Here is a 21,627-nt window from a genome sequence, read left to right as displayed (position 1 = left end):
CTAGCATAATTGGACTAAAGTCGAGGACATTCCCTGCCATGTGTACTCCTTTCATATCATCACCAGTGTAGATCGAGAACCAGCCAGCCACAAAAGTGGACTGGCACAGATCTACTCCGTACTCTCCGCAATTTGGGTTTCAGATCGAATATCCTTTCCTTCCCAGGATTATCCAGGTATCTGATTTCAAGATATAAATGCTGAGAGCAAGTCTCCCTTCCCAATCATGAAATTGATTCACCTTCGCCATCCTTTAACACAGTCTCAATAATCACACCATGCAGCCCTTCATTTTCCTCGGCGCCTTTATCATCAGCGTTGCGATGGCAGCTTCACCCAACTCGGCTGCGGGAACTATGCTGGATAAACGTGACAGTTGTCAAACTTCTTGTGATAAAAATTACCACCAGTGTGTTTCGACGCCGTCGCGATGTGAACAGGATGTGAGTTTCTTCTTCTGAGCCGGAGGTCCATCCCCATACATTCAGAAGTAACTAACAGATATGGAATGCATAGTATAGTAAATGTTCTAGTGTGAGTATTCCCTTCTAAGAGCAAGTTGCACGGCTATGTGAATTCAGGTAGCTGACAAACGTATTGTTACAGCTCTGTACCTAAATGGGTTTCGACGCACACCTGCAAGCTACATTGGAATGTTGGTTCGGAGCTTAGGAGGTATGTGCCTAGGTGAATGCCTTGCAAATTCTCTCCTCTTACTTTTATATGATAATAATCATACAGGCTTCCCACCCTTCACGGTTTAATCCAGATATCATAATGCCCGGGTGACTGCGAAGTAGGGGGAGCCTTGGTTGATGGGGCTATTCTCGATGTTCATTTGATAGATTTCCCTAACTCTTCATGCAAAAACAGAGAGACTTTACACAATACCATCCTCTTCAATCCCGCATAAAGGGTCCAGATAAAAACAACAAAAATAAGGAAAAAAACGTGGACCCGCCGGGAATTGAACCCGGGACCCCCCGCATGCGAAGCGGGTATTATACCCCTAAACCACAGGCCCAGTTGATACTAAAACCGGCCGTGAACAATATTTATAAACCATCGTGCTTTCACCATTTTGCATCTACATGGATCTACATCTATGGCCCAATGTTGCTTATACCCCCAGATATTCCCGAGAACAAGCCTATATTACACACCCCTTACACTTTCATGGACAGCTTAGCTCAGACTCTCGAATTGAAAAGATAGACTTCGGGAATTGCTTGTCCTCCGTACGCGAGGCTGATGCAATATATTCTGCCGCAGCAAGATCTACCAGAAAGACGATCCATGGATAAGTGTCATATTGACCGTGGAGGCAGTGATGAAAGACACCTGGGTACAGTCGGTGAAAAGATATCGATCTCAATCTTGGTCAGGCTCAAAGTTCACGTTCATCCTCAGACTACCTTCACCTGTGACAATAAATATTGGCACTGATCCATGCGAGGAAACGATCGACAATTCCTATGACACTCCGTAAAGCCTGCCTGAGACATATAGTACGACTAAACACAAAGCAATCCGGTTGAAATGACGGGCCTGGTGAAGATCTAACTCGTATGATGCCAATGATCCTTTCTCTTATGGAGTTATTGGGATCAATTCAGGTCAACAGAGAAGCCTTTTGTCCAACCTGGGGCAATTTTCCGATGAAGCTGGGTTAAACGCAGGCCCGGTGTGGACACATCCCTTACGGAGTACGGAGTACGGAGTATAGGTGGGTACGTTCAGCCTTGTTCTTCCAAGGTTTGTCGGCTAAATACTCCGTAGTCTCTGACAACGCTGATCCTGCACTGTGAGCATCCAGCGGGGCCGACGCGGCTCGCTTGCAATGTGTGAAACCGTTCAAAGTACTCCGTATTGTGATGTTGTTGCGTGGTCACTGATTGGCGGAGTATACCACTCTAATTCTACTCAATTTTCCAGGACCCCTGATTCATGTCTAAAGAATATGCACTTTGAAACTCAACATCTTCGAAACCCCCAGGGCTGAAAACTGGTGGGCCTGGGACTCGGGAGGGTCCGAGTTGAGCAAGCCCCTTACTATGCACAATATGCCATACTCCGCAATATGCCATGGTATGCAAAAATATGCAGAAATATGCCGAAATATGACAGATAGTGGGCGGCTGCTCGAGATTCAGTTCCACCTCCTTGAAACCGCCAAGCAAAACAACGGGACTTGTCCCGAATAAACTATTCGACACACCACCACATTTGCCGAAGAAGTTTGATCCATCTGCTGTCAAAGGGTCTCGTTGATTGTTTTAGTGAGACGATAAGCTATATAAGATCCCGGGGCTCAGAGTTGGAAGATTTCTCTTCTTCAATTCAGCTTCTTCTTCCTCTTCTTCTTCTTTTGCTTTACCCTGGTGGTAATTACACACTCCATTCATTTTGCGATTCTTACAGTCACTCTCTTTCATTGAAATTCCCGCTCATTATGAAGAATTTTGCATTTCTTGTTGGGGCAGCCCTGGCGGCTATTCCCCATGCATCCGCTCACTACTTCTTCCCTCACTTCATCGCCGATGGTAACTTCACCGGATACTTCGAGTACGTCCGTGAGGACACCCAGGGTTATATGCCTTACAAGGGTGGATACTCATCAGACGATCTCCGCTGCAACACCGGTTCCATGGACTATGCCAGCAAGACTGGTGTATACAAAGTCAAGGCTGGTGAAACGATCGGCTTTGGTACCGACTTCAACGCTCTCATTGGGCACCCCGGTCCTCTTCAGGTTTACATGTCCAAGGCCCCCGGTGATGTCCGTGGATATGACGGATCTGGCGATTGGTTCAAGATTTACAAACTCGGTCCGAAAAGCTTTTCCAGCGGCGATGGAATTACTTGGGGTGCGAATAATATCGGAAACTTTACCTTCCAACTACCCAACGAGATCCCAGCTGGTCAATACCTTGTGAGAATCGAACAGATTGCACTCCACGGCGCTGGATAATGGGGTGGCGCAGAGCTTTACTTCAACTGTGCTCAGATCGAGGTTGAAAGTGATAGCATCGCTACCCCGGGTCCATTGGTCAAAATTCCTGGAGTATACGATGGATATGAGCCCGGTATCCTGTTCTACATGTACCGTGATTATATCGTCAACTACACCATGCCCGGACCAGTTCCGTATCCAATTGCAGCATTGCCGAACGTTACTGCGTCAGGTCTGAGTGTTGCTCCAACTACTGGCTGGTCAGCTCCAGCTGTGACAAACTATGCCTCATCTAGCGCTAATGTGCAGCCAAGCTCCGCTGTTCAGTCAAGCTCCATCGTTTCTCGCTCGAAAACAGTGACTTTTGATTCAAGTGCCACTAGTACGCCCTTCATCCGTGGAACAAGCACTTTGTCGTCAACATCTTCCCAGACAACCGAGGCTTCTGCAAACACCGCTACTATTAGCCCCGTTTCTAACCTGGATTCAGCTCAGATTGTATCTGGTGATGACTCGATGGCTGGACCTTCTACAGCTGTGTCTGCTGATGCCGAATCCACCTGCGGACTTACCAAGACTGTGACCGTTAAGACCACTGTTACCGTGTCTTCTGCTACCCGCGAGCCCACATGTGCTGCGGCCACTTTGACCACGACCACGACAACTACGACCACCATTCTCGCGAAAGCCACTGAGCAAGTCTAGAATATTGAGTCCTCGGGCCGCTTGAGACGTCATTTGGGTGGTATCCGGGGCGCTGCTGTATATGTATATTACCCTCTTACCTTCTTGACGGTCTATATCTGTAGACATTCCTTTTAAATTTTTAAACCCCCAGACTGGCTGTGCTGGCTCATTGTGGGCCATTTACTATTACTCGGAGCGACTAGAATATACCTAGGTAGAACCTTACGTACCGTACATAATAGCAGCAGTAATTTTTGAGGCTAGGATCTCATTGTAGCTGCGTTCCCTGATTCAATTGCCCTTGTGAAACATGGCATGGATCCGCCTACCGAAGGCCCCGGGGTACAGGCCGAATTACTACTAGAAAAGTGTAGAAGCTTATTGACAATATTAAGGACCCAATCCCAGGATTGTCGGCCAGCTGGGTGGATCGGCCATTGACTGGCAGCTTAGGCTCAGGGCCTTTTGAGTTCGACTATTGGCTCCCATGGTAGGAATTCCTATAAAATGGTCATTCCTGTTCACACAGAACAACCTGGACGTCGGATCGAGCAGCATCTCCTACAAATGGAAGGGGAAGTAGGTCGGGATGAAGACCAGGGCGTAGTAGTCGGTAGGGTTCAGAGTATAGGAAAGGGGGCGATGAGTGCAAGATAGAGGAGTTGAGGGAAGAAATTGAAGAGAGAGGGTGAGATTACACAGTGTATTAGCTAAATTTACAAGAGAGCAAAACTAATCGTAGTAGTTTCACAGATCTGCCTACAAGTCCAATCGAGTCCGAAGACATATCAAACCTAGATGAAATGCTGAAAGCCCTCAATCACTTTACAGATCTCAACTCATCCGAGAGACAGGTGAAAGTAGGAATACAGTCAACTACAAATGAGGCACAAGTAAAGTGAGAAAGCAAAGAAACTGCATTGTACATCGTACAGGGGTATCTCAATAAAAACAAAAAATAAAAAAAAACTAAGAAATAAAAAGGCCCCCCCGGCCCCCTCCCTCTTCCTGACCTCCTTCTCACTCACCCCCCATCTTCTCACCCCCGGCCTCCGCCTTCAACACGGGGGATCCCCCACCGACTTCCCCTTCTTCTTCCCCGACCGCGGCGACTTGGACCCCCCAGAGGGCCGTTGGGCCTGGCCCTCTGGTTTGGGCTGCAGGAGGATCAGCCGCTGCGGTACCCCCTTCTCCAACCCCGGAGTCGGGGGTACCGGGGACTCCGAGCGAGAGGTTCCCCGGCGAGGGGTGGCGGGACGACCCGCCTTGCGACGGGTCGCGCCCACCGAGGGGGACAGCTCGGCCGCGGTGCCGGTAGTGGTGGCGGCAGTGGTAGTTTTCGGAGTCTTTCGAACCCGACGGGGTGTAGCAGGGCGAGGGGTCGCCGGGGCCGCGGTCTCCGACTTTGGCTTTCGGGTGCGTAGCTTGCGTCCCTCCGCGGGGTCGGTTGGGTAGGGGGTGCCGCAGTATTGGTGGCGGCGGCGCGTAGCTTCACCGGTGAGATCGGCGGGGCGGCAGCTGGTGGTTCGCCGGGCAGGAATGAGTTGCTTGCACAGCTCGGAAGTGGCAGTGATCCAGCTCACTTCTGGGACTGGGGGGATTAGGAGGTCGGTTTCGGCGTCTCCGGATGACTTGCGGTTCTGTCCTGTTCCGACGACCTTTGCGGAGAAGGATTCGGTTGGCGCAAGGTATGTTGTGGGCGCCTTGGTGCGGCCCTTCTTTGGTGCCATTGCTATTTCTAGCTCTGCGAGGTTACTCGGTGCCCACCAGTCGGAATTGTAGGTGTAGGCATGAGCAGGGCTTGTTGGGGGAGCGGGGGTTTGGCGGCGGCGTTGGTCAAATGCTGGACCGGTTCCTTCGCCCAAGCCTGAGAGATGACTGAGGACTCCAGAGGACAGGGCTCGGTCGCTGTATCCGCCTTCCAGGACGCTGATCACTCGTCCGTCCACGCCGAGGTCTTCTTCCTGAGCCATGCGCACCACGTCTGCCGTGAACTTGGCGTAGAATTCGGTGGGGACGTTCACGGTGTGGCGCTGCATGCCACGTCCCTCCCACTCGCTCGCGTCGAATCCAGCAGAGATGAAGATAGCGGCCTTGGGTGGTGGGCCTGTCGCTGGGTCCTTGGCGTGGTCCTCGGCGAGTTGTTTTGCGTGGCGGCGGAGGAATAAACGAGCCTTGCTGAGCAGGATAAGGTACTTTGTGCGGTATAGGTTCCAGAACTCATCCGGTCTGTCCCAGGTTTCGAAGTGGACATTCCAGATGGACTGGTTGTGAGCGTTGTCAATGCAGAGACTGGCGTTGAGGATTTTGTCGCGGTCACCTCCTTCGCAGGGGAAGGAGTTGATGTCGTGAACGCTGTAGTAACCGATGGGGGTTTTGTCGTAGGGAGTGAGTTTCTCAAATTCAGCCAGCTCTGAAGACTTTTTCTTGTTTCTCTTCTCCCACTCCTTGTAGAAGGCCTGTTGGTCCTTGTTGAGAATCTTCGAGTTATGTTCAAAGGTTATATCCTGCGATCCATCACCGTGGTGAAGATCAAAGTCCAGGATGACAGCATGCGTCAGACCGTGGGTGGTGACCGCGTGGGAGACTCCGACATGAACGTTGTTGATCCAACAGAAACCGGAGGGGAAATTGGTCGAACAGTGGTGACCAGGAGGTCGAATACAGACGAAGACACGTTCAACCGAAGTAGGGTTAAATACGGCATCCACTCCATCGCAGACACCTCCCAATGCTCCTTCGAAGGCGTCGAGAGACTCGCGACAGAGGTAAAGGTCGTTCTCAGACAAAGCAGGGCCGCTCATGGCCAGACCGTCGTCTCCGGTAGTTCGCTGGCGTGCGTTTTCGCTGGTCCCGAGAAGAATGCGCTCCTCGGCGCGTTCGGTCATCCATTTCAACTCAGACATCCATTGGGTTCCGTGGACATTTGTCACTGCAGTGTCAGACAGGTGGACCCTGCGGGCCGTTTGAAGAATGCGGAAAGGCACATTTTGGTCATCCAGGGGACGATGGGGGTTTGGCGCAAATTGCTCATTGGCGTATCGAAGACCGAGACGAACGTATGCCATAGAGATACCGGCAGTGCAGGCGCGAATGCGCTCAGGCCGTTCGACTATACTGTCTAAATGGGACTGCTTCGCGTCAAGGCGCTCAAAGCGATGTCCATAGCAGGCCTCGTGCATAACCACCGCCGTCTTGGTGGGGAGATCATTCAATTGGTGCAAGGCGAGCTCCTGAGCGAAGTGCTCGGCCGCCACAGACGTCGGAGTTGGGGCAGGTGGCTCGGGGGTCGGGCCGAATGCAAGACGCGCAGTAGACATGCTGGGCGAAACTAGACTCGACGGAGACACGGAGCTGGGTGAGGTGCGGCGCGAAGGATCCGGAACTGGCGAAGCAGGCTTATGCGGTCCGGAGACGGAGCGAAGAGACCCAGCTGATTTACGTTTCTGCAACGCGGGGAGTGACTTGCGGCGCGCACCGAAACTCGATCGTGGACCAGCAATAGCATGCGCAGGAGGGGTAGCGGGGATTGGAGGAATTGGGGGAAGTGCAGGCACTGGTGGTATCTGATCTTGTACAGCGGTCGACGGAGCAGGTTGGGGAAGCACCGGAGCTAGTCGAATGGGAAGATGAGAGGGAGTATTTGACCGTGGCGACGGAGGCAACGGGGTGGTGGTCGCTGTCGCCAAAGTCAGGCGACTCAGGGAATCAGTTAATTCGCATTGTGATTCATGTTTATTGACGCCGAATGGCGGGTCCTCCTGAGAGGGCAGCTTTGAATCCATCGCGACGCATTCACGAGCTATTCGAAAGGCAGACACTAGCGAATGAGAGAAGAGTAAAATGTGAAGCTAGAGAGAAGTCGAAAGAACAATGGAGAGGGAGAATAGGAGAGAGGAGAGAAAGTCACCAGCAAACAAAAGGGAGTGGGGGAAAGCCAATGGGGCAAGGGGTCAGCAGATCGCAGATCATCCATACTTATTGATGTGACGCGCATTCTTTGCTTTTCCCTTTGAACAATGTAGAATAATATAAAACAATTAACAATCAACAATGGTAATTCGAATATAATAGTATAAGTACGGAGTAAAAATAAACGGTCAATTTAATTAAGTCGAAGTGAACGTTTGCATGAAGCGATCTGATAACGCGATAACATTCACATCTATAAACCGCCACTAGTCCTGATATTCCTGATACTCCTTATAACCCCTTATACTCCTGAGATTCCCCATGTGAATCATTTTACCCTAAACAGAAAAGAAAAGAAAAAGACCAAAAAAGGAAAGAAAAAAGACCACCGAAACACCAAAGCTGTTAAAACACGCAGAAACCAAGAAAGAAAGAACAGAATCAAACATGAACACATAAACCCATAAACAACCGTGGATCATGAAATCAATTAACGAGACCGAAGTCCCCTCCACTGATACCACTGATACCACCTCCGCCCAAAGGAAGCCTTCTCATCCAAGGACTCCTGCGATCGGCGGCGCGTCTTAGTCTCTTCTTTGCGAGTCTGCTTCTCTGACTTGAACCCACGAGTCGCATGGGAGTTGCAGAAACAATGCATATGCACAGTCTCGACACTGACACCGGGACAGCTGCTGCGGCGGACCCCGGCGCAGACACTGTTACCAGCGTCTTCTTCGCACTGGCACCACTCGTAGAGTGTGTAATATTGGCGACACATGATGTCGAGGTTGATAGTGCGGGTAGGCGAGATAGAATCTTAGACTTTGGGAATTGCCCAGAGTAAACGAGTTTGTACCGTAACGAGGTAGTATGATTGTAGTCAATTCTGATATGAATCAATGAGTCGATGAGGTGATGGTGCAGGTGGTTGTATGATTGTATAGAAATGGAATGATGCCTGGTAACTCTTGAGTCTCGGATGAGTCTTGGATGAGGTGCAGTATGAAGATCAATGTAAAGGTCCCAGTCCAGCTGAGAGACAATGGGGAGTGAAGAGAGAGAGAGAGGTGAGGGCCCCACGAGGGCGACAGGGCATCCTAAGCTCTTAAAGGGCCGGATCGGTGGAGTAATGATGAATGAATCCTAGTCATTGAGACTGGTTCTATGAGAGGAACCACGGCTATTGATTGGTCCTGACGTCAAAGAGACCATTCTTATTCTTATTTCTAATAAAAATCCCCTTTCCAGAGCTAGCGGGCTTTGCTTGCTCGAGTGGACCTGGCTGGTTCTTGCACTACAGGTTACATCTGACACGCCGAATCAGGTCGTATTCTCGTTGCCGAGGGCGCCTTTCGGTCTTGGTACCCATTATTTGGTGGAAAGGTCAGGTAGCTAGAGGCCAGAAGCGACAAATACAAAGCTAGCAAATAGTATGTAGTCAACCCAGAACCTATGCTGGTGAGGAACCTGTTCCGTCGACAATGACATTGGCGCCCAATTGGAGCCAGCCAAGGCGAAACCCAGTAGAAAGGAATTTTGTTTTCTGTCTTTTAAAAAAAGAAAAGGCGGCTATTGTTCCGACTCAGGGTGAAAGAACATTAAATCTGCAGCCTTGCAGGAATTAAAAATAGAGACAAAGGCGGGTTCAAAGGTAGTTTGAAACACAACGGGCGACAATCTGATCGACATGAGTAGCCGAAAAGCCCAGCCCTGACAGATGAACTGGGGCCACTGGGGATCCGCTCACTGCCGGCGCTCCGCACTTTTTCTCGGAGCTGTATGCCGTCGTGATTGGTGCAGGGTAGCTAGCCGCCAATGACACCGGGATTCTAACCCGGCGCATCTGGGAGATCTGGAACAAATCTGACCAGAGTTGCAGTCAGATGGCAGCCTGGCTGACACTGTCAGATGGCCGGAAGAAGAACAAGATCGATGATCTCACGTCGATCTTCAATGCAAACGGAAAGCCCATGAGGCTCGGGGGTGGCTGAGTGAAGTGGCTGGAGTTTGAAGATCACGTGCCAGTGTATCGGAATTGCCCGAGGTCCGGAGGGCGTAATCAAAAGTTCATTTTTATAGATCCGCAACGGTTGTGGGCTACAATTGACCTTCCTATTCGCACGTTACACACTTCTGTGAATCTCCACCGACTGAAGAAAAGAAAAAAAAACTTCACTCCCCACCTGAGTTATCCCATTTTACCGGAAACATATCTCATTTCCTAAGATCCACCCCGAGTAAACTCAATGACAACACCGGAACCCAACATGGCAGCAACACCGGCGCGGGCCTCCGCTCTCCTCGCGAACCTGACCGCAGTATCCGCCCGCATCACCACAGCAAGCCAACAAGCCCCAACACCCAAACCAGTCCGCCTAATCGCAGTCTCCAAACTGAAGCCAGCAAGCGACGCGCTAGCCCTCCACCAAGCGCCCGCCTCGCAAGTCCATTTCGGCGAAAACTACCTGCAAGAACTCCTGGAGAAATCACGCCTCCTCCCCGCAAGCATCAAATGGCATTTCATCGGCGGACTCCAGAGTAACAAGTGCGTGACACTTGCCCGAGAAGTGCGCGGGCTCTGGGCAGTTGAGAGCGTGGACTCGGAGAAGAAAGCCAAGCTTCTTGCGAAGGGGTGGGAGGAGCGGAGTGAGGATGTCAAGGCGCATGCGGAAGACGGTGATAGACTGCGCGTCTATGTGCAGGTGAATACCTCGGGCGAGTCGAATAAGGCGGGCATTGAGCCTGAGGCGGCGGCGGGGCTGTGTCGGTATATTCGGGAACAGTGTCCGCGGTTGAAGCTGCAGGGTGTGATGACTATCGGTGCGATTGCGCGGTCGAGGGATACGACGCCTGAGAATGAGAATGAGGATTTTGTTTGTTTGAGGGAGACGAGGGATCGGATTGTGAAGGAGCTTGGGCTTGATGGGGTTGAGGCGGAATTGGAGCTTAGTATGGGGATGAGCTCGGATTTCGAGGGTGCTATTGCTCTTGGTAGCGATCAGGTGCGGGTTGGTACTACGATCTTTGGGGATAGGCCGCCTAAGGCGGATGCTGTTGTTTGAGTGTGTCTACGTGTATTATGACTTATGACTTTGCATTAGGAAAAGTACATATGGGGTATTCTATCCTTGATTCTGCTTGGTCTGGTAATTGAATGACAATTATCCGCAGGCTCATCGTTCAGCATTCAGCATGAAAAGTAGTACTTGTTTGCAGAAATAATGTACTCTTCCACCAAACACTACTCCATACTATGGTTGGCGAGTGCGGAGAGAAATTGGCAGTGAGAAGAATAAGCCCGCGGTGTACAGATGCATTCATGACGCTCGCTAGTATTCGACTTGGGAATTCAATTAGAGATATACATAAAAGCCTCGAACAGCCTATTCATCAGCTCGCATGCCCTGCGTCAGCTTCTGCTCCATCTGTCGCACCAACGACTGTGGAACGTTTTCTTGAGTAGCACGGATTGTAACGCGGTACATCTAATGCATGTCAGTAAAAAGAAACAAGAATAACGGGGGAAAAGAAACACTTGATACATACCGACTTCTCGTAGTTAGGTTCCAGGCGCAGCAAACAACCGGTCTTGCCACCCTCGAATTGGAAGACAGCACAGCCGACAAGGTTGTGAGAGTTTGGATCCACGCCTTCGAGAATCTTGAACGCGAACCCTTCGACAATCCTGCGCGTGAAGGCGTCGTTGATTTTCTTGTTCTTACCGGCCAGACCAAAGGTCTTTTGAGCTTCCAGCGGATCACCGCCGATCTGGCGCCACCGCTTGAAGAATTCTTCCGCTGAGAGCGATGACGACTCCATGTAGCGGTGCATCAGAACGGGGAGCTGGAGTGTGTATGCCTGCAGGGCACCGGCCAGGTATGAGATACGGATAGTCGGGGCGTTGATGAAGGGGCCGTGGGCGGTGCAGAAGAGGGTCTGCTGTGTCTGTCCAGAAGCTGGGATTGTTGGATCGGGTAGGTTTTTGGTGTCGATCTTCAGCTGGGGAGAGGCTGGGTTGTCGACTGTTGTGGTGAGAGATCCGATCGGGTAGGTGGATTTGTTCGTGATGTAAAGCTTCACGACACCCATTGGGCCACGATACTCTGAGCGCAGTCCAACCTGGATCTGGGCGTCTTCAAACAGAACACCCTCCCGAGTGAAGAACAGACGGTTGTATCCAATGTCCCATTCGGGGGTTAGATGAGCCGCACTGGCCATGTTCGGCGCTGGGCCGGAAGGACCACTGAAATCCAGACCTGCCAGGTCGCCTGATGCACTGATTGCACTGGAGGGGCTGGTCGGTGTGTTGTTGGACCCGGTTCGTGTTCCTTGCACGATTGTTGTAAATGTGCGTTTGAGACCGGTGTTTTGGGCCAAGAGTATTTCCTGCTTATCTGCGTTGGCATCTTTGCCGCCAATGACCCAGGTCTTCTTCTCGCTAGCACCGGCGGTCTTTTGGTGTAATCGAGAGAGCAGAATGGAGGCTCGCTCTGAGAAAGGTGGCATCTCGTCGCAAACGGTTCGAAGCAGATCGTCCGTGGGAAGAGTGGCAAGTGACAGATACTCGAATGCTCGCTGCTGCAGTTCAGAATCGGGTGAATGGCTGTACAGGCGAAAGATTTGCAGCAGCTGGGGCTTGATTTCAGGGAACAGGTTGACGAACTTGACAAATGACGACAGGATCATAGCCCGTGCGTTGTCAGAGCTAGAGAACATCTTGCCCTGTAGAGCCAAGAACTGTTCAATGGGACTTGAGCCCTGGCTTTCGGCAATGAGGTGTCCAAATTCGCCCAGCACGTAGCATCCGATTTTCACCAAGCTTTCGTGACACTCGGTCTTCATGTAGCCCAGCAGAGTGTGAGCTGCGTATGCCTGCAACTCTTCATTGTTTGTCACAATTTGGATGACTCGCTGCCATACTTCATCGTTGACATGTTCACCGGCTAAAGAAAGCAGCTTCAGAGTCATGTCGATATACCACTGTGCATCAGCGGCGTATTTTTCTGTAAGAATAGCCACCTTCAACACCATCTCCTCTCGGATAGCATAGTCGGCAGTCTGAAGGTATCGAAGAAGTTCGTTGACAATCGGTCCTGCATTACTCGTGTCGCACATACTGTAAAGAAGGTCCAATCCTTTGCGACGCACACTGATATCACGATCCCGAAGCGAGCCCAAAATAATGTTCTGATGCTTCTTTATGGGATCAAGAGTCTCGGCCCGAGCAGCGAAATGGGTCAATGCGTCCAAACCAAGGTATCGAACGTTGGTCTCGCGGGACTGAATGTACTTGCCCAGGCGAGCGGAGATTTGCAGCATGAGAGTATGCTCGGAGTCGAGGTGGATGAGGAGGTTGATAGCTTCGAAGAGAATTGCATTTTGAGCGTTGTTTTGCTGCACGTTCTTGGGTGTTTCCATGGCGGCTTGCATCATTTGGGAAAGTGACTCTCTGATAATCTCACGGACGTGGCTATCCTCTGTGGTGAAGGTCAGTATTTGAATCACAAATGTAGGGCATCAATCATACGCGATGGAGGATAGTATTGCAGCAAGCGCAAAAACTTCACTTGGATCCACGGACATGGCACCCGGTAGTAAAGATAGTCTGGGGCGATATCATTCTCCACGACAATCCGCTTTAATCGCTGCGCTGCCTTGACATAACAGCCCTTGTATTCCTCAGGCAAGTCCTGAGCGAGCGCCATAACCAAAGAGGTTACGGAGAGAGTGACACCCATGTCGGGATCGTCCATAATTGATATGATTCTTTCGGCCCACTCATTGCGCACAATACCCGGGTATTTGCGATACAGACGAAGAAGTGTTAGAGCGGCCTTCTTCTTCACAAAGGCTTTCGAAGTACTGCAATTTGTCAGAGGATTGTGGCAAAACCAAGTCGCATGTCTCAAACTTACGGTGAGATGAGAAGCCTGTGAACCTCCGAACCCAGCGCCTCACCGAGCTCTTTGCCTCCAACATTAGCTACGGCATGCAGCGCCAAGCAGTTGTTCAATTCATGGTGATCAAGCAGATCCTTTCGGATACTGTTCACGACCAGGTGGAGCAGCTCATGCTCTTCATGCAGAAACAAGGTAACCGCCAGATAACCAATCTGCTTCTCGGAATACTTGGAGGAAGAGATGAGATTCACAGCCTCGAGGTGGCCGAAATCCACATCATAGCCCTGGATGTAAACGTAGAGCAACTTGCAGACATATTTCTTCTTCTGGTATCCATTGAGATTGCCAGCCTTGAACTTCTGCCGAATATTGGCCAGCTCCTTATTGACGCGCTTCTCCTCGAGTTCTCTGGCGCGTGCATTGCGCAAATCAGCGATGAACTGGACCAGACCTCGCATGGACGACATGACGAATATGGAAGACTGTGATCAACGACCACAACCAAGGATAATGATTAATGGTATGGTGGGGGTTTCGATCGAGGCTCGCCCTCGCATGCCACGCGGGATACTAAGGGGGGTTGTGATTCCGGATCGCGATCGCACGTCACACAATCATGTCCCGGTTCTGTTGGTGATTGGACTATTGGAAACCGGCCATGCAGCGAGTCAAGCAAGATTGCGGGCGGGCTCGATAGAGCTTCTTCGAAAACAGGGGTTGAGTGTGGTATGGGTCCTGGGCGAGCTTGTCAGCAAGTCGTGGGTGGGCCGGCGGTATCCGATTGAGCGCGGTCGACAACATACAGAGTAGCGCCCAGTCTAGCGATCCCAGGAGAAACAGGCCAAGCAACATGCGAAGTCGGGTTGAGTCCATCCCCGTAACTTGTCCGCTCCGTCTTTCCTAACCACTTCCGCTGTCGATCCCGGGTTCCGCTGTGGCGGTGTGTGGCTACGGAGGAATGCTGATCCGGTGTGGCTGGTACCATATCAGGGTCTACGTGTGCAGGACAGTAGACGAGCCACTTTGATAAATCAGTTTGATACCAGCACCAGTATACTTTTGTGCTACATTTGAACACGATGCTCCTGAGTGATCAAAGAACAGAACGACCAAACATCTACCTATATACTCCGTGTATGAAGAATGAAGCACTACGAACATTAAAAAAAAAGAAGAAAAAACGTGGACCCGCCGGGAATTGAACCCGGGACCCCCCGCATGCGAAGCGGGTATTATACCCCTAAACCACAGGCCCAACAATATGATGACTAAGGGATTAAAGAGTCACAGATCGTACTTTCTCAATTCAGCTCCATGCTTTTTTAAGAATTAAGCTTTGGAAGAAAAAGCAAATAGTTCAGCAATATAAAGTCTCCAAGTTCCAATTGGTTCAACGTTTTACCCCAGACTCTCCTATCCATTTCCACCCGTGGCCCCGGACCTGGGACTAGCCACTGAAGTATCTAGCACAATGCACAGCATGCTCGGACACCTCTCAGATCTATTCCAACGATCAGTGACACCGTGAATAAGGTTTTATCAAACCCATAAATCCTACTCCGTACAATACTACATCTTAAATGGTATCTGCTACTCAATGCTTCTCTACTCCATACTCCATGCCAATATAAAAATCAAACTCAATAAAGAATTTCAAATTCTCATTTCGTATCTCATTATTATGCAATCACCAACGTATCCAATCCAAAATGCCCTATCCCAAGACGCCGCATCCAAAAGATGAAAAATGCAAACAAAGGTGGAATGAATCAATTAAGCACCGGTGGTGAAGTCGACCTCAAGAGCCGAGTCAATACCAGCAGCCTTCTCGCAGGTGCAAGAAGCCTCGGGGCGGCTGCCACAGGGGCAAGCGGCGCCGGAGAACTGGTTCTCGGAGACGGAGCGCTCACAGGTGCACTGGCCAGCGGGACGAGAGCCTGATATATGGTTAGTTGCTGTTTGGTTGGTTGTAGATGGGGCTTGGGATGAACGTACGGCAAGAGCAGCGGGGGCCGGAAGTGGCATTCTCAGTGGAAGCCTTGCTGCAGCTGCAGTTGAGGGCGGTCTGCTCGCCGCAGGAGCACTTGGCTTGGGCGGCACAGACGCAGGAGCCGTCCTGGGTGGTCTTGCAGCAGGTGGTAGTAGGGTGGACCATTTTGGCGGTTGGTTTTTGTGAGGATGACAAAAAGTTGATTTTGAGAGAAGTTGGAGAGTGTTGAGGATGGAATTTTTGTTTGCTTTTGAGATAGAATTGAGTCTGGGATAAAAAAAGAAAAGAGGAAGCTTCTGTAGGACTTTATTTATACTGTTCTGCATGCGTCAGAGGGCGAATGCTGATTATGAATGACTGGTCGCTGATTGGTTGAGATGACCTAGTCACGTGAGAGTGAGGTTGATTTGGGTGGCTGCTGATTGGCCCGTGGCAAAGGGGTGTCAATGGTCGCCTCGTGAGTGGCCAGCGGCGATGGCCAGACTGCCCAGACTGAACGTTCTGGTTCCAGCAAGGGAATTGATGACCTTTCACTGCTCTCTGATTCGAGGAACTTGATGACGGTCCTGATCTACAGTACGACCATGTCATTCTAAGGTTTCTGGAGTTTGGGCGGAAAGAGACTAAGATATGCACGTAAGGGAACTATCCTTTAGTTGCATCGGAGACTATCGAAATGACTCGCAGTCCGACTGAACAAATCCCGGATTGACGTGGCCTATAATTACAGGAAAATACTCAGGAAAAAGGGGCTATCAGAATCATTATAGGAAGCAGACTTTTGAGAATTGGTTTGATTTTGTTTTGATTGGGACGAGGTAGCCAACATCTGTTGCCACCGCGACATCTCTCTAAGCATCATCAGATGCTGTGATGCTATATCGTGTCATCGTTTCACACCAAAGCTATGCAGCAAGAGAAACAATTACCATTAGACAAACTGTTTCCCAAACATGAATCCGAGACTCAGATCCCCAAAGCAGCGCGACAATTTGAAAAAAAGAAGAAAGAAAAAGACGGTACAAAATCAAGGACGCGAAATCGAAAATGTAGGTGCAAAATCAAACCCAGTATGGAAACAATGATAACACAAGAAGAGAAAGATGCCCCAAATAAACCAGAACCCAGTAAGAAAAAAAAACCACAAAGAACATCCAGAAAACCAATAGCAAGAAGTTGAAGACGCTGTGAGATGATTAAAGATTAAAGCACGCTGATATAGATTGCAGATTCATGGTTAACCCAGCTAACCAGTTAACCAGAAGATGAAGAGGATCGAGGATCGAGGATCGAAGATGTTGTGCTTTTGAAACAGCATTGTAGCCGGGGGCTGGTGATCACTTCTCTTATATAAATTCTTTCTTTTTTTTGTTGTGAAGCCCATATTGTGTGGCCTGCCCATCACTGCTGAATATAATTGGCGTAATTGTAAGGCGAGGTCCCAAATTTAGAACCAGACTCAGCGCCGAAGGAGGATGGGAGGGTCAAATTCGAAGGATTGGACTGTGTATAAGGGATGGAGCCCATGGGGGCAGCGGTAGTATCGTAAGCGTAGTGACGATAATCCGGGGCCGCAGAAACCGGCAGATTCTGCATAGCCAAGGGGCGGCCTTGAGTAGGCAATTGAGAAGCCATGCCCAGGTTATAGTTGGGTGGTTGAGAGCCTGTGTAGAAAGAAAAAAAACGAGGTGTTAGACGATCGCTGGCTGAATGACGAACGGCGAGAACAAACCTAGAGGGTTCATGTCGTAGGCCATATGTGCATTGTGAGATTCTGTTGGTGACACGGAGCCCTCGAACGATTGGTGCTGATCGTATGCTGGGATGCCTGGGTGTCGGGGAACGGCGTACTCCATCGGTCGACTCATGTAGGGCATGCCTGGTTGATTCGCCTGCGGTCCCGCGAAGCGATTAGGCATCCCGTACCCCGCATACGGGGAAGGATGGGCCGATGCATCGGATAGACTGCTGGATCGGGTGATTGAGTAGTCGTTGCGCACGTTTCGATGTAGATCGGACATGGAGGCGGATGCAGCTGGGCGGAACATCTGTCCCTGTCCCGTTGATGACATGTAAGGACCTGCTGTTGATGCTGAGCTGAGGGGTGAAACGAGATATTCGTCTTCATTCGGCCGGGGGAATCGTTCTGTACGCAATGTCCTCAAGGCTCCGAAGTCAGGGTTCGGAGCCGAGTATCCTGATGGTGACGCCACTGGTGTGACTCCCGAGGACTTGCCCTCAAACGGCGTGCGAAGAACTTTGGTCGTGTCGAAGTCGTCTGGAAGGGCCCGAGATTTGAGCATTCTCTCACGGTCGTTTGTAGTGAGACGCTTAAGCTTTGCCCGTCTGGTAGATGAGTTCATGTTAGACAACAGAGGTTTCGGTCCTCGAAGAAAGGAATCCCATACCTATTTTGGAACCAGACTTGAACCTGGCGAGGTGTCAATCCTGGAATCTCCTTGGATAGACGTTCTCGATGAGCAGCATCGGGGTGTGCCTGGCGAGTGAACTCGCTCATCAAAAATCGGGTTTGGTTATGTGTTAGACTGTGATCATATTAGTGAGAGTGTCCTTCTTTCCTCTCCGCGGGGGCCGGTGACAGTTCAACACATACCGGAATCGCTTCATCTTCTTTTTTTCCATCGACGGTGATCTATTGTTGTCGTCGCTTCCCATCATATCTTTATCATCATCAGGACTAACCGTCGACTCTGGTCCATGATCGTCTCTCGGATCGTGGGAACCCGCAAAAGATGAAACAACGGTCTCTTCAGAGTGACCACCATGCCCGACCAGGGGCTGAGTAGCGGAAAACACCCGCTGGTTCAAACTCGGAATTTCCAACTTGACGCCTGGCAACATATCCTGTTTTGCCGCTTCCAACCTGTGGTTGATGGTATCCCGCGATGAGACATCTCTCCCGGGATACGGCACTGAAGCAGCCATTCCGGACGGCTGTGCTCCCGAGTGACCTAAGGCATTCTCAGCCCTGTGTCCCGTCGGTTGCATCTCAGCAAAACGAGAGGGAATGGAAGCAGGAACTCCAGGCTCCTCTTTCTTCTGCACAGATAACCGTGGTGAGATATTCCGGGGCCCCAAAGAGAATCGGTCACTACTCCGGGCAGAGAGATGAGAGGAGACTGCTGACAGGGGTGAGGGAACCGGCGAAGATAAAGAAGGCAACCAAAGACAAGGCCCGCCGACTGACATGGTAAGAGTCGGAAGTGTGGAAGTGTTTGCCCTATACCCACGAGAAACCTCGAACCGCACGGAGATTTGAGTCAGGAATCTCCCAGAGGTAAAAGAGAACTTGAATCAGAAAGCAGGGCGTCAAACTAAGCACAGCAAGCACAGCAATAGGAGAGATCCAAGCCCAAATGGGAATCAATAACGGTGTACTTTTCCCCGAGATGAGACGGTGGTGGGTCTGATCGAAGTACCGAGGCGCTTGCGTAAAGGGATCAGGGTTGGCTTCTGCAATTAAACGGAATAAAGGGTGAAGCAGCGTGTTCCAGAAGGTGTCCTGAAGAGGGGAATAGGGCGCCAACTGAGATGTGTCAGGTGAAGAACCGGTGTGTGTGCCAGAGGAGACAAAAGGGCCTAAACAACCTGTCAAGCGGGACAAGTGTGTTTCTAGCCTTCTTTTTTTTTCCCACCCTTCTGTCTCTAGGAAATTTAGTTCCTATTTTTTGTTTTCCTTTCCCTTTACCTCTTTAGAAATTAGAGATCGAGTCTGCTGTCTCCCGTTGGTGTAGACTTAAGAGTGAAACCAGGGAATAGACTTGAGGGAAGAGAGGATGTACCAGGAATATGGTACTTGGGACGCAAATCCTTATGAACAAAACAATCAGATCCCAGTGAAAAGAGGCAAATAATGACCCAGGAGGTATTAGCTCGAGGCAAAAAGGGCAAAGGAAGTGGAAATAGGTCGGGATATTAAACGGACGCCCGCAATACCCTCCAGGGTCCACAAGCTATAGTCACAGGTATGGCGCGGGAAATCCCAGTATAAGCAAATTTCGATATAGTACTCTTCGTACTCCGGACTGGCTTCTCAACTTTGAGTAAAATGAGAGGAGAGTTAGGAAACGTGGTTGAAGGGGGGTCAATTCGCGGCCGATCTTAACGGTCCTAACGGTCAACACGACCACCAAAAAGCCAAAAAAAACAGGATCGAGAGGGAAAAATGCCTAGGTGGGAAAAAGAAAAGATCTCGAATAATGGGGGGAAAATGAGGAATCAACCGAACCCAACCGGACAAGCTATGGTGGCACTTCCGAGTGGGCCTGGGGGGAAAGTGAGCAAGACTACATGTGCATTGTAGAACAAGGCTACAGATCATGGACTCAGTGCACGAGTCCACAGATCAGCACCCGATCTATTTACTTCGTGAAGATCCCTCACCAAACGGTCGATAGTGTCCACCGTTAACTCCATTGGTAAAACATCAGGTTACAGATGGTACGGCTAGATACACGGCTGCACTAGTAGTATCAGAAACTAAAAGGATCGCCTTCGGAGAATAAAATCGAAGCCACAGATCCATTACCTATATCTGGTCTAACCCATCCCCAAAGTTCCCGTGGACTTCATGGAGTCTTGGGTGGATAGAAGAGTACGGAGGTAGAGGGAGAAAAGAGAGTACTCAAAAGTGAAGACTTCGGAGGTACCGAGAGGCGTGCACAGAGGACCCTCATCACGCTACAATAGGGCCACGGCCGAATGTTCACGCAGAGCTGTGGCGAATCGTATGTCTGCCTAAGCTGAAATGACCATGTGGGAATGTGGGAACCTCCGTGTCAATTCAGCTCAAGCTTAAGCCGCTAAATTGCATCAACAGAAGTATGGGTCCGGCGGGGACCGGGAAGAAGAGACCAGAGAAAAAGAGAGGGAAAGTAAGAAATACAGACAGTGGCCAGATATGTTTTATATGGATCTTTTTTCTCTCTCTCCCGAGGTCCTACTTTATTTTCATTTCTAATTCTTGCTAGGCCTGTTAATGCTCCTGCATGAGGGATTGAGATCTCAACTTCGGATCTGTGTGGACCGAGAGACGAGAAGTGGGAAATCGCAAGCCAGATGTTGATACTTGCATGGACGCTCAGCCAACCGATGAAGCCAGACCCTTGCTCACCGGAAGTCGCATAGCCAGACCATGTGGAAAGGACCAGTCGGCTTGGGTAATGGCGTGCTGAAACTCCACTCTAAGCCGGACCCTCGCTATCGATCAAGGACATTAGCCACTCAGCGGACTGCCCGCCACACTCCATCGTGAGTGGAGGCGGAAAGATGCGCGAGAATGTCGATACCGGTAGAATTACCGACGGGGCTGGAAAGGCAGGTCAGAAAAGAATAAAAAAGAAAAAAAAAATATATAAGCAAAAAGAAAACAAAACAAAAAAAGAGAGGAAATAGAGGAAAGAGACGGAAATCTGACCAAATGGGAATAAATAAAGAATAAATGGGAGTAAATAGGAATAAAACAGGAATATTTGTGAATTTTTTCCAAAAGAAGAAAAAGAAGAAAACCAATTGCAAGAGAAATGCCGAACCGAGACCCCCAAAGCAATGGATATCGAGAGCCTCATTGGTACAAGCGGGTGAGACCTGAAACCTCCAACGGGGAACGTAATACGCGATCCAATATCAGTACAATATGGGACCTATATGGTTAATCTGGCTAATCTGGCTAATTTGGCCAACAAGGTCTACATATGGAGCATATAGTCTTAGAGGACCCATCAGTCCTCGAAGCGATAACCTTCGTCAAGGGGGGAAAATCGATAGCTTCGAGTTTGGAGAACGGCGATGCCCTCATCAGGAAAGGCCACGAGGCGGACCATGCGCTCCAGCGAGTCCAGAGCCTCTCGCAGGTTGACCACAGAATTGGGCAGGTTATCAACCGTGGCTCGGTAGATGTCTGGCGATTACTGGGTCTCCACCGGAAACGCCTTGAAATCTCCACTGGTGATGTGAAACAATTCGAGTCGCATAAAATGAGGGCAGAGAGTCGTTTTGAGTGGGTCTGGAAAAAGAACCTCGGAAGGACAATTGCGCTTTTAATTGTTTAGTCTGGTAGTGTCCGGAGTAGTACTTAGCGCATTCCTATCTTCCTTTTTCCCCCTTCTTTTTCTGATTGCTTCTTTTCTCATTCTGTTTTTCCATGGTTTTTTTTTTTTTCA

The 21,627-nt window shown here is 50.1% G+C and overlaps 9 protein-coding genes across 9 annotated transcripts; 4 read left to right on the top strand and 5 right to left on the bottom strand.

The window, feature by feature from the left end:
* Positions 1–2,452: 2,452 nt before the first annotated feature.
* N7506_001545 (Glycoside hydrolase family 61) lies at positions 2,453–2,971 on the top strand (the record flags this gene model as incomplete). Its single annotated transcript, XM_056950841.1, has 1 exon — positions 2,453–2,971. One exon carries the CDS (start codon positions 2,453–2,455, stop codon positions 2,969–2,971), a length of 519 nt encoding a protein of 172 aa, XP_056816756.1.
* A 159-nt stretch (positions 2,972–3,130) lies between these two features.
* On the top strand, positions 3,131–3,658 carry N7506_001544 (Glycoside hydrolase family 61; the record flags this gene model as incomplete). Its single annotated transcript, XM_056950840.1, has 1 exon — positions 3,131–3,658. One exon carries the CDS (start codon positions 3,131–3,133, stop codon positions 3,656–3,658), a length of 528 nt encoding a protein of 175 aa, XP_056816755.1.
* A 1,040-nt stretch (positions 3,659–4,698) lies between these two features.
* N7506_001543 (histone deacetylase hosB) lies at positions 4,699–7,425 on the bottom strand (the record flags this gene model as incomplete). The annotated part of the gene is made up of 1 exon (XM_056950839.1): positions 4,699–7,425. The coding sequence occupies one exon, from the start codon at positions 7,423–7,425 to the stop codon at positions 4,699–4,701; it is 2,727 nt and encodes a 908-aa protein (XP_056816754.1).
* A 617-nt stretch (positions 7,426–8,042) lies between these two features.
* N7506_001542 (uncharacterized protein) lies at positions 8,043–8,333 on the bottom strand (the record flags this gene model as incomplete). The annotated part of the gene is made up of 1 exon (XM_056950838.1): positions 8,043–8,333. One exon carries the CDS (start codon positions 8,331–8,333, stop codon positions 8,043–8,045), a length of 291 nt encoding a protein of 96 aa, XP_056816753.1.
* A 1,468-nt stretch (positions 8,334–9,801) lies between these two features.
* N7506_001541 (YggS family pyridoxal phosphate enzyme) lies at positions 9,802–10,617 on the top strand (the record flags this gene model as incomplete). The annotated part of the gene is made up of 1 exon (XM_056950837.1): positions 9,802–10,617. One exon carries the CDS (start codon positions 9,802–9,804, stop codon positions 10,615–10,617), a length of 816 nt encoding a protein of 271 aa, XP_056816752.1.
* A 321-nt stretch (positions 10,618–10,938) lies between these two features.
* N7506_001540 (AP-2 complex subunit alpha) lies at positions 10,939–13,922 on the bottom strand (the record flags this gene model as incomplete). Its single annotated transcript, XM_056950836.1, has 4 exons — positions 10,939–11,040; positions 11,102–13,032; positions 13,083–13,417; positions 13,471–13,922. The coding sequence occupies 4 exons, from the start codon at positions 13,920–13,922 to the stop codon at positions 10,939–10,941; spliced, it is 2,820 nt and encodes a 939-aa protein (XP_056816751.1).
* A 1,306-nt stretch (positions 13,923–15,228) lies between these two features.
* On the bottom strand, positions 15,229–15,610 carry N7506_001539 (putative copper resistance protein Crd2; the record flags this gene model as incomplete). Its single annotated transcript, XM_056950835.1, has 2 exons — positions 15,229–15,392; positions 15,451–15,610. The coding sequence occupies 2 exons, from the start codon at positions 15,608–15,610 to the stop codon at positions 15,229–15,231; spliced, it is 324 nt and encodes a 107-aa protein (XP_056816750.1).
* Positions 15,611–16,846: 1,236 nt separating this feature from the next.
* Positions 16,847–18,655, bottom strand: N7506_001538 (homeobox domain-containing protein; the record flags this gene model as incomplete). The annotated part of the gene is made up of 4 exons (XM_056950834.1): positions 16,847–17,109; positions 17,178–17,791; positions 17,854–17,991; positions 18,060–18,655. 4 exons carry the CDS (start codon positions 18,653–18,655, stop codon positions 16,847–16,849), a joined length of 1,611 nt encoding a protein of 536 aa, XP_056816749.1.
* A 2,504-nt stretch (positions 18,656–21,159) lies between these two features.
* On the top strand, positions 21,160–21,516 carry N7506_001537 (uncharacterized protein; the record flags this gene model as incomplete). Its single annotated transcript, XM_056950833.1, has 1 exon — positions 21,160–21,516. The coding sequence occupies one exon, from the start codon at positions 21,160–21,162 to the stop codon at positions 21,514–21,516; it is 357 nt and encodes a 118-aa protein (XP_056816748.1).
* Positions 21,517–21,627: the final 111 nt, after the last annotated feature.

This window comes from Penicillium brevicompactum (assembly GCF_028827555.1).
Source record: "Penicillium brevicompactum strain IBT 35665 chromosome Unknown utg000001l_segment0_segment0, whole genome shotgun sequence".
NCBI classification, from domain to species: Eukaryota; Fungi; Ascomycota; class Eurotiomycetes; order Eurotiales; family Aspergillaceae; genus Penicillium; species Penicillium brevicompactum.
Note: the sequence above shows the minus strand (reverse complement) of the source record. Positions and strands in the feature narration are given on the sequence as shown.